The sequence below is a fragment of the Mustela erminea genome, chromosome 6, assembly GCF_009829155.1.
Source record: "Mustela erminea isolate mMusErm1 chromosome 6, mMusErm1.Pri, whole genome shotgun sequence".
NCBI classification, from domain to species: domain Eukaryota; kingdom Metazoa; phylum Chordata; class Mammalia; order Carnivora; family Mustelidae; genus Mustela; species Mustela erminea.
This window is the reverse complement of record NC_045619.1, coordinates 11,758,202-11,775,424: the sequence shown is the minus strand read 5'-3', so window position 1 is coordinate 11,775,424 and position 17,223 is coordinate 11,758,202. Positions and strand designations below refer to the sequence as shown.

Sequence of the window (17,223 nt, the reverse complement as noted above, 5' to 3'; positions counted from 1 at the left end):
AAGCACCCTAACCACAATCACAGTAGTATGTAATAATGTTTTTTCTAAAACAACTTTTAAAAACCAAATTTCAGTTTTTCCTGATAAAATTTTAAAAAGTAGGTTGGGATACTTTACATTAGGTCATTTTACATTACCTTAAAGAAAGAGGGGGGAGGGACTACAACCCATGTTGGTCCACCATTTGAAGTATTTTTATAAATGTTTATATTGGAGTGTGTGATGGCTTAAAATGTGGTGGAATCAGAGCATATGAATTCCTTCTTCAAGAGTCAAAATGCCCTAATATGATCAAATGATTTTCTAAAGAGTGAAATCTTGACCTCATGCTTATTTGCTGAAAATAATGGTATTTCACTTTGCTCAAACTTGTGATAGAACACTTGCGATATACTAAACATAAAATTATTTTATCTAAATGCCACCATCAGACACAATTTTTAGGGCATGGAAAACTGATTTTATGTCTCTGTAGAGCCATTCACTAGTCAAGAAAAATTTTTAGATTTAGTTATTTTTAAAAGAAATGCTCATGCATTTCCTTTGTGTATTTGAATACTGCTATGACAACCCAAATTCTGAGACTCTGGTCTTGTCTGGACATTTAAATGTAAGCACACTTTTTTTTTTTTTTTTCAATTAACTAGTAATTCAATTTTCTTCAGATAATATCTAGTTCTACCTTCTCAGTAGGTCAAAGTGCTATAAAAAGGAATTACAAAAGGCATCATTTGCATATGTGATATCATCATAAGCTGGTATCCCACTGTGAAATAGAAACCATAGCAAGTCACTTATTTTTTTAAACCAAGAGAGAATCATAGAAAAATTACATATAATGTAAAATAGGGAAACACACACAGAAGATCACCTCAATTAAAAACTTTATCCTTAACTGAATGCTTCTTTAATATTTTAATGTACATTTTAGAATGAAAGATATCTGTTTGTACATTCTAGGTGGAGTTCTTCAGTTTAAAGTCGAACGATCAGTGGAAGCTAAGAAGACATCCCTGTGGATGCCTTTTATTTTTTATAATTTGCATGGGGAAGCTGAAGAAAAGCACGTGGCTGAAAGCAGATTTCCTGAGCTCTGTTACCAGCTAGCTGTAACCTTCTGTGTTCAAGTCACTTAGAACTGTTGACCTCTGTTGTAAAAGGCAGGCAGAAAATGATTTCTAAAATCCATTTTAGCTTTAAAACTCAGTGATTCTAATCAGTTACTCATTTCAAAAAATAGTACAAGATATTTATGAAAAATGTACAACTCTTTAGACAGGTTAAGAAAAACCATGCCCATAAATGAACCATTAGTGCTTCTTTATCCTGGCCCCAATACAGGAGAGCAGGAAAGGGCAGCAGAGCACAGAATTACCATTCCCAGCACTGCTTAGTTCTAGTTGCTTCTGGCAGGGGAGGGAGTTGGTGGGGTGGGTAAGTAAAAGTAAATAAAAGTAAAAGTAAATAAATGAATGAAGACATGCAAGGGAGAAGCAGCAATCATCATGAGGCTAACAATATTAACAATATGCTGAAAGGTGTCTTGAGTGTCATGAACCAAAGGGCAAGTTTCTCCATTAAAAATATCCACGTCTGGCGCACCTGGGTGGCTTGGTCGCTGGAGCATCCAACTCCTGATTTCAGTTCAGGTCATGATCTCAGGGTTAGGGTTAGGGTGGGATCAAGCCCTGCATCAGGCTCCGCGCTCAGCAGGTAATCTGTGTCTCTCCTCTTCCCTCTGACCCTCTCTCCTGCTCTCCTGCGTGCTCTAATAAATAAAAGAATCTAAAACAAAAATATCCAAGCCTGGCTTGGAGTGTGGTTTTCTGTAGCAACTCTTGCACTTTCAGACCAGCTACAGTCTGCTCATGGATCGAGCTCTGAAATGGCCAAGACGATCACAGGCATCATAACTGGTAAACTGGAAACAACTGTGGATGGTTTGTGCAGGCTCACCATCTTCTCCCTTTTATTACTCTGGAGGGGAAATGAGGGATTCTCCTGGGAGCAGACAGTCAGAGGAGTAACTTCCTCTGTGCTCCCAGGCCTTCTAGTTCTAGCTGGGAAGCAGGCCTGCTAACCATGATGCCTACACTGCAGGCTGGGGGTCACATGGGCCATGACACTCAATGTAAGAGAAGGATTTGGGCCCCATGCTTCTCATTATGTTCCAGAAATCCTCACTTGGGCAAATGGACCCATGTTAAGGGCTATCACTTCTTGGCTCTGTTTTAGTGGGATACCAGTCCACACGGTACTTGCAAGTAAGGGAGTCAGTGGGATTATGGAGGATGGTCACACTGATCTTCTGATAGAGAAAGTGACAGAAAAGCTGGCTTCAGCTCCAAGAAAGGGCATGCAACAAAGCAAAGAAACCGAGGATGGTGGACAGCATGGTGTTCTAGTTACCTTTCATTCAGAAGTGTGCCTGAAGGCTACCAGCGAGGAGGGCTGTGGGGTCTACAGCTGACCCACACAGTAAAGGAAGGTCCCTCAGCTATGCCTTCAAATCTCTGCTTTACAGCCATCAACAACTCTGCTCAAATACTTCAAAAGAGGATATTAACATTTCCTACTAACCAGCCACAGATGCTGAACCTTTATGATTTCTTTTTTTCTTCACTCAAAAAACACTTATTAGGGTGCCTGGGTGGCTCAGTGGCTTAAGCCTCTGCCTTCGGCTTGGGTCATGATCTCAGGGTCCTGGGATCGAGCCCCAGGTTGGGCTTTCTGCTCAGTGGGGAGCCTGCTTCCCCTCCCCCCATCCGCCTGACTCTCTGCCTACTTGTGATCTCTCTCTCTGTCAAATAAGTAAAATCTTTAAAACAAAACAAAACAAACAAAAAACACTTGTTAAACATCCATTATGTGCCACTGGGAGTAATAAGAGGGCAAGCAGTAACTCCCATCCTCAAGGAAAACATAGTCGACTAGGTGGGCGGAATGTGCACATGGACACAACCCTCTGAAGAGGACTCACAAAGCCTGTCTACCGCACATGCTCCAGTCACTTACGCCTGCCAGCACTTGGAAGAGCATCTAAACACACACCAGCTGAGGTCCTTTCTTCTCCGCAGGCAGGCGCGGGGTAATCAGGACCCCTGGATGCCGTCTCTTGGCTAACGCACCGTATGGGACAAACTGACTGTCTTGTTTAAAGGCACAAGAAGCTTCTAGCCCAATGTGAAAACCAACTTCTGAAATACATTTTAGAAATAAAATTCCAGATTTCATCACTTATTTCTCATTTTTGTAGTTTTTTTGTTTTGTTTTGTTTTGGTTCTCTCACACAAGATGAGACTATTCAAAATAAACAAAATCTCTATTGCACTATAGCTGTGGCTCACAATAATAAAACCACAAATCAAAGGTATCAAAAGACAACTGATTTTAAAGATGTTTCTAAGGGCACCTGGGTGGCTTAGTCGTTAACTGTGTACCTTTGCTGAGGTCATGATTCCAGGGTCCTGGGCTCGAGCCCTGCATCAGGCTCCCTGCTTGGCAGGAAGCCTGCCTCTCCCTCTCCCATTCCTCCTGCTTGTGTTCCCTCTCTCACTATCTGTCAACTAAATAAATTAAAAATAAATAAAACTAAAAGATGGTTTTAAAAAGCAAGTAAAGGGGCGCCTGGGTGGCTCAGTGGGTTAAAGCCTCTGCCTTCAGCTCAGGTCTTGATCCCAAGGTCCTGGGATTGAGCCCCACATCGGGCTCTCTGCTCAGCGGGAAGCCTGCTTCCCCCTGTCTCTCTCTGCCTGCCTCTCTGCCTACTTGTGATCTCTGTCTGTCAAATAAATAAATAAAATCTTTAAAAAAAAAAAAAAAGCAATAAAAGGGGCTCCTGGGTGGCTCAGTTGGTTCCAAGTGTCCAACTCTTGGTTTCGGCTCGGGGCAGAGCCTGAGTTGGGCTGTGTGGTCAGCAGGGAGCCTGCTTGAGATTCTCTCCCTTTCCCTCTCCTCCTCCCCCTGCAGTGTGTACGCTTTCTCTAAATAAGTAAAATCTTTTTTTAAAAAAGGCTATTAAAGAACTATTTAAACCAGTAATTTCCCAAACATCTCTCATTCCTGTTCAGTACAATCCTGTAACTAGGCACTGCTGGCTCATGTAATAGATGGGAAATCTGGAGTTTGGGAGGTGAAATGATTTATTCAAGACACAGTTCTTGCACTAAGGAGGACACACTCTTTGACTCGGCTCTCTGTTTTACTCAGTCAGCTGTCGTGTATTCTACGGTGGCAACCTCTCTCCCGTTCATCCTTCCTCTCCATAACCGCTGCAGCCCCTGGTCCAGAACCTCGGGAGACTCTTTCCTAACCGGCCCCCTGCTTCTCCCCCTCATCTGGTACACAACATACTGGTCTTCTGCAAGCACAGCTCTGCTCACTTCCATTTCCTGGCTCAAAAACCTCCGATAAAGTCATTTCTCAGCCAGGCATTCAAGTACCCTTCCCGATTTGCACTCAAGTGACTTTTCTTCCACTTTATTTTCCTCTGTATCCACCAACCACCCCAAGCTTCAGGCTGCTGGAAACCAGAAACGGTTTTTATTCAAAGACTTCTGATCTAGTCCATCTCCCTAACTCTGCTTTGAGAAATGACTTTCCCAATTTTTCCCATGGTGTTCTAATCCTGTTCACGTTCCAATTCTAATCACTCTTCATAGGAAGACCAGGTCCGACGCCACCCGCCTCGGGAAGTCTCAGCTTCTCCCTCCTCAGGCCTCCCACCACACCTCCTTTAATTACCCCGACCATCTGAGAAACTGCTAAGTGCCAGGCACTGTGGTAAGTCAGAGAACGCAAAGATGAACTAGAAGAACTTTTTCTTTTAAAAGCTTATGGTCTAGTTAAGGAGACAGAAGGGAATTAAAAACAACATCTTGTAAATTCCACAAAAAGTGGTCAGCCCAGGAGTCTACCTGAGCCTCAGTGAAGGACAGGCTTGGCTTTGCTTGGGACCCTGAAGCAAGGTTTCGCAGCAGAGCTGACACTTGAGCTGAGTGGGACAAGATGCACAGACGCCAGCTATCAGGACTGGCGCGTACACATCCGCTGTCTCCTGTCGCTGAGCTGGAGCTGGGGAACCCAAGTGGCGGAATGGAGAAACGGACTCTGAATTCTCCTACTGCAAAACCCTCACATGCACGAAGGACTAGTTTATGAACCACAATAAAAAACAGTGTTTGTGGAAGCAGGTTTTAAACAAAGTGTTACAGAAATTTAAGGAATCATTTCTTTGTAAACAACAAAGCTTCCTATCTACCTTTTGAATGTAACTGGCCATAGGAATTACCAGATCCACTTTAAGAAACATGCTAGTAGAGAGTAAAAGTTTACCAGAATAATCTATTCATGTTGTCAAATCTAAGTTTTATGATGTACTGCTCTACTGTTCAGTCTATGCACACGTTCCCCCCAGAACACCTACACACTCACAACTGCCAAAGGCAAATGGCTTAAGAGCAATGAATTCACACTCCCATTTAAATGTACACATTAAACAAATAAGAAGCATCTTCAACCAGAGTCTCCTAATTTCTCATTATTAGGATTAGGGATGGGGGGACAGTGGCCAGGAGAAACCCACAGCTCTGTCAGCTGAAAGTGGCAAGTCTGATAGAGGCCCTAACAGGGGAAACACAGTTCTTCTGTCTTGAGCTTGTGTTCTGACTGAAGTGAGTGTTGAAGCAGCCAGCAACGTGAAGGGGAGATCCTGGAAATGAGAGAATCACAGAGAAGCTAGATAGATACGCTCTCCTCACACCTGTGGCCAGCGGCGAAACTACAACCACAAGGAGGGGACACATGAGAGAGCCCAACAGAGAGAAAAGGCCAAGCAGACCTGAGAACTGGCTGAATTCTGAACTCTTCCCAACTCTTCCCAACCCACAAACAGATGAATTGACAGAGGGTGGAAGATTTACAAGTTCAAGGTGCTTAAATACAACCTCTGCCCAAATCCCTGGCTGACCACTGAGCTACGGAGCCACAGGGTTAACGCCTGGCCAGGCTAGAAAATAAAAATGAGAGGGGAAAAATCACTAAGATTTTGTGCAGAAGTCACAGTCCACAATTTAAGTTAAGCAAATCACTTGAAATATACACATATACACACACCTATACCTCTAAAAAAATACAACACTTCAGAGTTGCTGAAATATATTATTAAAATGTCCAGGTTATTTAAAAAGTTACAATACCTATAAAGAAACAGGAGAGTTTGGCCCAGACTCGAGATAAGAAATGGACCCTTGAGTGGGTTTGGATGTTGGACTCAGCAGGTGACTTTAAAGTGGCAATTACACATGTATTCAAAGAATGAAGGAAATATGAAGACAAGGAATCTCAACAAAGGAACAAATCACAAATGAGAATTCTAGAGTTGGAACGCACAGTAATAACCGAAATAAAAAATTCACGAGATGGGGTCACAAGCTGATGCCATGTGGCAGAATGAGAGTGAGTGGACTGGAAGAGACGTCAACAGAAACTCTCCACTCTCATGAACAGAAAGACAAAACATCAAAGAAAAATGAACAGAACTTTAGATTCTGTTTCGATTGAACTCAGAGACAAATAAACAAAAAAACCAGAACTTGAACCTATGGGTGACTGACATCAAGTTCCCAACATATTTGTGGTGAAAGTCCCAGGAAGAGAGGAGAAAGAGAAAAAACAAATAGCTGAAGAAATTGTGTTAAAAAACTTGCCAAATATGATAAAAAAATTAATCTACAGACCCAATCTCAATAGATTCCAAGTATGATAAAATGAAGAGATCCACATCAGAGTCAAACTGCTCAAAGCCAAGGGCACCTGGGTGGCTCAGTGGGTTAAGCCTCTGCCTTCGGCTCAGGTCAGATCCCAGGGTCCTGGGATCGAGCCCCGCATTGGGCTCTCTGTTCACCAGGGAGCCTGCTTCTCCCCTCTCTCTGACTGCCTCTCAGTCTACTTGTGATCTCTCTCTCTCTCTGTCAAATAAATAAATAAGATCTTAAAAAAAAAAAAAAACTGCTCAAAGCCAAATATACACTGAAAATCTTGAAAGCAGCAAGAGAGAAAAGCAATTCATCACAGAAAGGGGACCAGAGGATGAATGGTGGACTCCTCAGAACCAGCTGGCTCTTGTCAGGGGCCAGAGGGCAGTGGGGTGACAGGTTTAAAGTGCTGGGAAGCAGTGAAAAAACAGTCAATGAAGAATTCTACAGCGAGCAGAACTAGCCTTCAAAAGTGAAGACAAACTGAAGACATTCCTAGATACACAAAAACAGAGAAATTTATTTCAAACAGACGTAGTCTACAGAAAACACTGAAAGACGTCCTAGGGGTTGAAAGGAAATGGTATCAGAATACCATTCAAATCCACAGGAAGATTCGAAGATTACTGAAAATGGTAACTTCCTTTGAGAATATAAGATTCTTTAAAGTAATAATTACAAACACTGTGTTGTTACATTTCTAATGTATATTTGTCTCCATCAATACTTATCCATTTTGTCTGATATTAATATAATCACTTCAGGTCTCTTATGACTTCTATTTGTATGACATCTTTTTCCTTCATTTTGTCTCAAACTCTTTAAATCTAAAGGGTGTCCCTGGTAACAAAACATACAACTGGAGCTTACATGTACAATGCAGATGACAGGAACAGTACAAAGGATGGTGAGGAACGAAGCAAAGTTGCAATATTTTACCAGAATAATACACACACATATGTGTGCACCGACGAGTAAGTGAGCGAGTGCATGCATCAGTAAGTTATGATAAGCTGAAGATGAAGTCCTTGATCAAGAACAAAGAAAATATAAAAATAACAACACAAATAACTAATTAAAAAATCACAAAGGGATTTAAAAGATACAGTTAAGAATTATTTAACAGAAATCAGTAGAGAAGGAACAGGGGAACAATAAAAGATTGGAGACACAGAACAAGTAGTTACACGGCAGACATAAATCTACCCATATTAGCAATTACTTAAAGTGTAAACAGACTAAATGCTCCGATAAAGAGGCAGTCATTTTCAGATGGGTTAAAGATTCATTTTTTTTTTTTTTAAACCAGAGACACATCTTAGATTTTAAGAGTTTGAGACAAAGATGAAGGAAAAAGATGTCATACAAATAGTAATGACAGGAGAGTTGAAGTGACTATATGAATATCAGACAAAACAGACTGAAGAAATAATGACAGAGACAGAGGAACATTTTATAATGAGAAAACACCAACTGGTTAGGAAAAGTCTATAGGAAAGACCATCTACTAAGCCTCAAAACAAATCTAAATTTTTAAAAATTGAATCATACAAAGTATGTTTTCTCTCTACAATGTGATTAAATTATAAATCAAGAAAAGAAATCTGGGAAATCCTCAAACATTTGGGAATTAAGAAACACATCTATGTCACCCAGGACCAAAGAAGAAATCATAAGGAGAAATTTTAAAATATCTTGAATGAAAACTAAAACACAATGTATCACATTTTATGGGAAACTTAAAGGGAAAGGTATAGCTTTAAACACATATCAGAAAGGAAAAAAAAACCTAAAAATCAATGATTTAAAGTTACAACTCAAGAGGCTAAAAAATAAAGATCAAATCAAAGTCAAAGCTAGTAGAAGGAAGGAAATAATAAAGATCAAAATGGAAATCAATGAAATATAAAGCAGAAAAACAACAGTTTAAAAAAAAAAATCCATGAAATCAAAAGCTGGTTTTCTGGAAAGATCTGCAAGATTAATAAAATTAGCTAGACTGACCAAGAAAAAAAGCAAGAAGGCACAATTACCAAAATCAAGAATGAAAGAGGGGCTATCACTACAGATGCTATAGAAATTTAAAAGGATTATATGGGATTATTATTATAAATAATATTTTGTTGTGCCAACAAAATAGACAATTTAGTTGGAAAAGAAAAATTCCTAGAAAGTCACAAATTACCAAGATTGATTTTATATGAAACTGAAAGTAGAAATAAAAATAGGAAAAGGACAGATAACTAGTAAAGAAACAGACTTAGTAATTAAAATACTTGATAAAGCCTCAGATTTCTATTTTATTCCTTCTTTGCATAGTTGTTCTGGTAAGACTGTGAGTTCATAATCATTTGAGTGATTTGGAAATGCAGCCAAGATAGCAGCCAATATATTCATGATTCTAGAACAAATGCTACAGAATCCTCATCTGTTACCCATCATGCTTCCATCTTCCTAATAAATTGTCTACTGCAGCCCATTACTTACGAAGTATAAAATTATGTGCTTATGTATAACTGATCAACACTGAAAAGATAACATGTTTGCAAGGAAAGAATAGATTTCTTTGTGGTCTGATATCTAATAAAAGAAAATGGAAAGTATTTGAAGGTTAAATCCATCCTTATGCAACAAAAGCTTCCACTGTAAGGCTCTTTATTAGGAAGTAAATCATATCAAGTGGTTTAAAGGCTGAATAAAGCTCTCCTGATAATCTGAAACAGGAAGGGCAAAAAGAAATCTAAAAACCAGAGACAGATCTTTCTATCCAGAGTACAGAACATTTTTATCTTTGGAGACGACCAGCAATCTCACAGACAATATGACTTCCTGTGTATTGATATATATGTGTTATATACCTACTGGATGAATTTTAACATTTCTTTTACTTTAGCAGGTTATGATCAGGCTATGATCATAGCGGGGGTCATGATCTCAGGGGTGTCTGTGTTGGGTTCTGTGCTCAGCAGGGAGGCTGCTTGAGATTCTCTCTCTCCCTCTTCCTCTGCCCTTACCCCCACTCCTGCAAGCTCTCTCTCAAATAAACAAATCTTATAAATAAATAAATAAATAAATAAAAACTTAAAAACATTTAAGAAACAAAAACTGGACAGGAACCAGCAAAGGAGACTAAAAGAGAACTGCCAGTACCCAGGAGGGAAACAGGGAGTGTCTGAGAGCAAGAGACGGAGTATGTCAAGGAGGAAAGAGGAGGCAACGCGTGGGACGCTGCTGAGAGACTGTGTACTGCGACAACACAGGAAGGACCAACAAGGTGTGGCGAAACGAAGCTTCCTGGTGAAACTGACCTAAGTGTGCCCTCGCGGCAGCGCTCACCTTGTGTTGGCTGTCCTGTCTCTAGACCCTAAGCTCCTGGGCAGGGACTGAGAGCTCAGATTTGAGCCCTTAACTTCTAATTTCAACACAGTGTGGGTTTGGGGGTGGTGGTGAAATGACATAAATGCTACGTAGTGTCATGTAGATGCCAGAGGAGTTCAAAGGGCATTCTGGTGTGATGACTCGGGAGGGGACTGCGGCAGGACAGCGGGCGCTCTTCCGCGTCCCACCTCGCAGGTCACATACCGTGAGAGATCCGTTTTGTGTGCTGGGTGAGTTGCTGCTCTGCTCCCCGTGGGCTTGCGTGCTTCCGTAGAGTGTCAGGTTATGCTCACTGGTCTGGCCGGCATAGTCCTGAGTGTGTGGCACTCCATATTCTGTGGGAATTCCATTCTGTGGAGGTGGTGGAAACGGGATGGTAGTAAAAGGCTGAACCATTGCGTCAGGAGTTGTTGTTGGCTCCTGGTTACCCTAAAACAAATAGTGGAAGAGAAAATAAGGAGAAAAAAGTGACTTTAGTTCTTGTTACATGACTATTTTTAAGGTGAGCATACAAAATTCTCTGAATACTCTCTTTGCTCCAGTAAAATGGAAGGCGTACTGCCTCAGGACTGGGGCAAACACTGCCAGGCATAGAGATGTACGCACACAGCCACACAAACATACACCCAACACTGCCAGGCATAGAGATGTACGCACACAGCCACACAAACATACACCCAACACTGCCAGGCATAGAGATGTACGCATACAACCACACAAACACACACCCAACACTGCCAGGCATAGAGATGTACGCACACAGCCACAAAAAAATACACCCAACTTGGGCCAATCTGTGGTTCTTAAACAGGTCCATGACCATATAAAAGTTGATTAGTTACCGAAGAGATAAAAAATTTCCTTTAACCCAAGTTTTAAAAAAATGCATGCCAGGAAATTTCTCACACAAGAAGAGTTTTAAGAGTTGAAGTTAATTTGGGCCATTAGTATTTTCTTTAGGACACTCTATCCCTTTAGAGATTCAGGGAAAAATAAAGCTATTTCATCAAATTACAATTCATAACAAGATGGTAGGGTGACATTAGAAATTAAGTTCTCAAAATAGGACAACCTAGCTCTCTAGATTTTAAGAGCACAGAGTTCAGAAGAAACTTCATTATTAAAAAATTAATGTTTGGATTTTAAGATAGAGATTTATTTAAGTCTCGGCTACTAGTTAATAGTTTAAAAAAATATAGGTTCTTTAAAATCCAAATATTAGAGATACACCAAAAAAAAAAAAAATCCCCAGATTAAAAAAAAGTTCAAGGTTCTTCACAATCCCTATGAGTTTTATAAGGCTAACAGCACAGCAGGACACCTCTCCATGTGATAACCATTCCCAGATGCTTACCTGGAATTCACTGTGCTTTCTGAAATACCAACAGAGAGCATCCAGGAACTACAGGGAACTGTCAGAAGGAGCCTTTGTGGCTCAAAGCCCCTTCCTCACTTCTGTCCTAAGTTCAGATACAAAAGAGTCTGAATCTTGCACCCCCTCCCCCAGCCTCCCATTTTATTCCAGAAAAAACAAAGCCATTATTTTACTGAAGATACACAAGTCTGCAAAGTCTTGGGTCACTGTACTTCTGTAAGTAGTTGGCAGAGATGGATAAATGCTTCAAACCGTCAGCATTTTGATAGGTGCCCCCCCACCCCTAGTTTTAGACATCATATCGTTAGGTAATCAAAGAAAATCTGGGTTTATGTCACTTGGTTTCCTTCTACCCGTGAGCATCACTCCCATCAGGCAAGGGAGCAATAATTCCTCTTTCTCTCCCAGTCCCAATTATCCTTCTTTCCCCGCAGTTCAAGAGGGGTTCTCTATCCACTGAGAGCTACAGGAAACGGAACTTTAGGCGCATTTTCTAAATATCATCCTAAGCTTTCAACACTATCTTGATGGCCATTAAACTCATATATATCACAAACAAAATAAATCCAAAGCTGCAGAAAGATCTCACACAATTTTTAAAGAAAGGTTCTGCCATCATTGTACGATAAGTTCTTCTACATAAAATGAAACAGAACTGTACAAAGGCTGTTATGAATGGAGAAATACATGATCATGGACTGGAAAGCTAGGTTTTGTGTGTGTGTGTGTGTGTTTTAAAGATTTATTTAGTTATTTATTGACAGCGATCACAAGTAGGTAGAGAGGCAGGCAGAGAGAGAGAGAGGAAGAAGCAGGCTCCCCACTGAGCAGAGAGCCCACTGTGGGGCTTGATCCCAGGACCCTGAGATCATGACCTGAGCCGAAGGCAGAGGTTTTAACCCACTGAGCCACCCAGGCACCCCAAAAGCTAGGCATCTTAAGACAGCCATATACCCCAAATCCCACACACTCAATCAAAATTTCTGAAATTTCTGCAGAAGCTGACAAGGTGTTACTAAAATTTAAGTGGAAATGCAAACAGCCTAGAAAAGGCAGAGCAATTCTGAAAAAGAACACAAATTGGACTTATACTACCTGATTTCAAGACTTAACACAAAGCTGCAGTAATCACAACAGTATGGCACGAGCTTAACAACAGACAAATCAATCAACTAATCAGCAGAAAAGAATCCAGACAGACACCAAATATACAGTGAGTATTAAGTCATCAAAGTCAGTTCAGGAGGAGAGAGAAAAGCCTTTTTAACAGATAAAAAACCGAATACCCAGCGGGAAAAAAAAAATTAACCTCAACTCATCCCACATATGCAAAAGTTAACTGGAAAGAGGTAACAGACCTAAATATAAGAGCGTTTTAAAACTCTAAAACATCCAGGGGGAAAAAAAAAGAGCACAACTGTCACAATGTCACAATAAACAAAGAACTCTTTGGTCATAACAAACAAGAACAACTGAAGAAAAAAGTAGGGGCGCCTGCGTGGCTCAGTGGGTTTAAGCCTCTGCCTTCTGCTCAGGTCATGATCCAGGGGGATAGAGCCCCGCATCAGGCTCTCTGCTCAGTGGGGAGACTGCTTCCTCCTCTCTCTGCCTAGCTGTGATCTCTGTCTCCCAAATAAATAAAATTTAAAAAAAAATTTTTTTTTGAAGAAAAAAGCTGATAAACCAAACTCCATCAAAATTTAAAAATTTCTTACTCTTTGAAAGGTACCACTAAGATAATGGAAAGACAAGATGGAGACTGGGAGGCAGTATTCACAGTACACGTACCTGGCAAAGAACACACATCCAGAATCTACAAAGAACTGTTACAAATCATAATGAAAAGAGCAAAGCATATATTTTTTTTAAGATGGGTCAATGACTTCAACAGACAAACTCCCACAAACAGATATGTCAATGGGCAGAAAATAACTGAATGTGTGGCTCAACGTTAGTGATCAGGGGTAGGAAATTAAAACCAAACAAGCTACCATTTTTTGCCCCCACTAAAAGGGCCACAAGACTGAAAACTCCGAATGTTGACCAGGATGTGGAACAAGAACTTTCACTCATTGCTTGTCGAAGTGTAAAACAGTCTATCATGGTAGAACTGTTCTGCAGTTCCACTTTTTTATACAGTTTGAATATTCCTTATATTCACCCCCAAAGAAATAAAAGCATATGTGTACAAAAACACTTGTGCAAGTATGTTCATGGAAGCTTTATTCATAATAGCCCCAAACTGAAAATGACTGTACTGAAATCAACAGGAAAATGGATAAACAAATTGTGGTTTATTCACAAAATGGAATGTCACACAGCTTAAAAAAAAAAAAAAAAAAAAAAAAAGAATAAACCACCAACAGCATTGATGAATCTTAAAGATGTGCTGAATGAGATATAAATCTACTGTAACAGAAGGGAAGAAAGTAGTGGGTTTTTTTGGGGGGGGAGGCAGGGAGTGATGACGGAGATCTGGAACATTCTAGGATGGAACACTCTAGGATGACAGAAATGTTAAATTACTTGTTAAGGATGATGGTACCAAATTGTTAAAATTCATTAAGCCAGACACTTGATAAATATGTCACTACATGTTAATTATAACAAAGGAAAAATAAGGCTATAACTGGCAAACATCATATTAAACTGTGAAGTACCTATCATCATTATAAATCACTGTCCCTATGACTCATGCTACACAAAGTAAGGTGACAAACCTGAAATGGAGATGAAGAGAACACAGAGGGGCACCTGGGTGGCTCAGTGGGTTGAGCCTCTGTCTTCGGCTCAGGTCATGATCTCAGGGTCCTGTGATCAAGCCCCTCATTGGGCTCTCTGCTCAGTGGGGAGCCTGCTTCTCCCCCCCAACCCCGCCTGCCTCTCTTCCTACTTGTGATCTCTGTCTGTCAAATACATAAATAAAATCTTAAAAAAAAAAGAGAGAACACAGAGACAACTGTAGTTAAGTACTTAGAAAAGCCCACAAAATTAACTACAAATGAGTAGACCCAACAATAAAATTTTGTCACATTTATACACTAACTATTTTATAGCCAGCAGTAATCAGTTATTCAAAAGGGCAAGAAAATGTACAGGATAAAACACACGATGTAGGATACAAAACAAGGCCTGAATAAACAGACACGTATTTTGTTTCTCGAGTAATGCTTCATATAGAAATAAAATGTACACCTAATGTCATTTTTTAAGACTTTATTTAGAGAATACTTGGGGGGGGGGCAGGGGAGGAGGGAGAGAGTATCTGAAGCAGACGCCCTGCTGAGCGCGGAGCCTGCCATGGGGCTCGGTCCCATGACCCCGAGATCAGGACCTAAGCTGAAACCAGGGGTCTGATGCTCAAACACTGAGCTACCCTGGGTTCCCTACATAATGTCGTTTCCAATCAGAAGCAAACAGAGCATCGAGGAAGAAAACAGAACAGGACTAAACAGAATTCTAACTGGGATGTGAAAAACTACTATGGAAGTCTGGAAAGGAGAAAAGCTATGAAGTAGGGCATGCTCTATCATACAGTAAGACCTGCCACAGAGCTACTGTGACAAAACAATAAGAGTACACACAGTGATCACAGAACACTGATTATCCTAAAACGGTTTCAAGTTTATAGAGAAAATTAATAGAAGATAAAAGTTGCATTTCACTTCATGGGCAGAAACTGTTTATTTACCACAGAGGATTTGTAAAAGTTGGCTACCCACCAGCAAGAAAATAAATGAGCCCCTTCACAGTGTATACTCTGCATGAGAAAAATTCAAGAAGGAATAAAGTCTAAAGATTTTATTTATTTATTTGACAGAGAGAGAGAGAGAGCACAAGTAGGCAGAGTGGCAGGCAGAGGGAGAGGGAGAAACAGGCTGTCCGTTGAGCAGAGAGCCCAATGCAGGACTCGATTCCAGGACCCTGGGATCATGACCTGAGCTGAAGGCCACTGAGCCACCCAGGCACCCCAGGAATAAAATCTAAGGTAACAATGAAAACTATGAAAATATAACAAAACCTAGGAGTATAACTGGGGTTGGGGGACTCTCACATAAGACAGCAAGGTAGGAAACCTAAAAACGAGGAAGGACAAAAAGGACTGACATGGCCACAGAAGTTAGGGAGGAAGGTGGTGGGGGGGGGACGGAAGACAAAGGAAGGGGGGAGGGAATGGCCTTTAAAGTCAAAAGAAAAACCAGCTGGGGCAATGAATTGCAACAGATTAAGACAGACACTGGGGTGGGGGGGGTGCCTGGGTGGCTCAGTGGGTTAAGGCCCCTGCCTTTGGCTCAGGTCATGATCTCAGGGTCCTGGGATCGAGCCTTGCATCAGGTTCTCTGCTCAGCAGGGAGCCTGCTTCCCCCCCCCCCGCCCCCGCCTGCCTCTCTGCCTACTTGTAGATCTCTCTCTCTGTGTCAAATAAGTAAAATCTTAAAAAAAAAAAGACAGACACTGGGTTGTCATCACTAACGTAAGAGCAGGTTACACAAATTGACAAGAAACACAGAACAGAAAAAGGCAAAGACCATAACAGAACAATTCACAGATGACGAAATACCATTAAAATGTTCAATCCCACTGACATATGGAAAAACATATTAACAGCAAAACAAGTCCAATTTTTAGTCATCTAATCAACAAATTTTTTTAAAAAGTTTTACTGCGATAGAATGGACCTAACACAATGAACTGCATTTACTTATTCATAGCATGAGCGCGGATGTATATATGTGCACACTCGTGAAGTCATCACTGCAGTCAAACTAGTGGGCACATCTACTCCAAATCCCCAAAAGTTTCCTCATGCTCCTAATAATAAACATGTATTGCTTTCGTAATAAAGCTTACCAAGTATTTTTTTTTTTAATATATAAAAGAGGATGACAAGAAAAATGTAATCAGTAAGAGGAAGCCAATACACTGACTGAAGCACTGAGTAATTCCTGGGCTTTCCTGAAGAAAATGGTAGTGACATTGTCTAAAGACAAAATTCATAACTGTCTTTCATTTTCAAGTTATACAGCATCAAAATTCAGCTGTCTCCAGTGTCCAAGAATCATCTTTGAGTGGTGTTAATGACTGCTTTACATAAAAATCTTTCATTTTAGTTTTTAGAAATTAGGCCATAAAAATCTTAAGTTTTCTCTATAATTTTTTAGGAAAAGGTCTGTCTTTGTCACCTGTCACCATGTAAGATGTTCTCGTGATCTCCAGGTGAGGGTACTGTATATGACTTGCATATGACTTCTTCTTAGCTCATCTTCAAGTCACACAGGGCCGTATTCACATCCACCTGCCTGCCTGGGCCCCCCTGAAGCACACTGTCTTAGAAGCCCTCCCGGGATTTACTGGCCTAAGGTCAGATGCAAATGAGAAAACTCACATTCAGGTGGATTGGTGGATGCAACAGAGCAAGAGCACCAAATGTCTCCGGAGAGCTTCAATTCCAGCTCCAGGCACAAATAAATTCTCACAGTATATATGGGTCTACTAAATGATCGATAAGGCTAAAAGACACTGCTTTCCAGTTATGATTAACACAGCAAAAGGACTTCCTACCCATACTCCAACTCTGCTCCTTGCAGACTCTGTCCGGCTCTGGCCTCCATTTGCCCCCAACCCAGCCGTGCTGGGAGAGAGGCACTGGTACCTGAGTTGCTGGTACTGGCTCTCCCACTCAACAAAGCTGGCTCAGTCAACTGAATCAACACA

General features: G+C 40.8%; 1 protein-coding gene across 22 annotated transcripts in view; it reads right to left on the bottom strand.

Moving 5' to 3' along the window:
* The window catches only part of RBFOX2 (RNA binding fox-1 homolog 2), a 271,821-nt gene that overhangs the window by 49,458 nt on the left and 205,140 nt on the right, over positions 1–17,223 (bottom strand). For all 22 annotated transcript variants that reach the window (XM_032346429.1, XM_032346428.1, XM_032346416.1 and 19 more), the window contains one exon: positions 10,338–10,562. In XM_032346429.1, the coding sequence (XP_032202320.1) occupies positions 10,338–10,562 (225 nt within the window). The remainder of the gene's footprint in view (positions 1–10,337; positions 10,563–17,223) is intronic.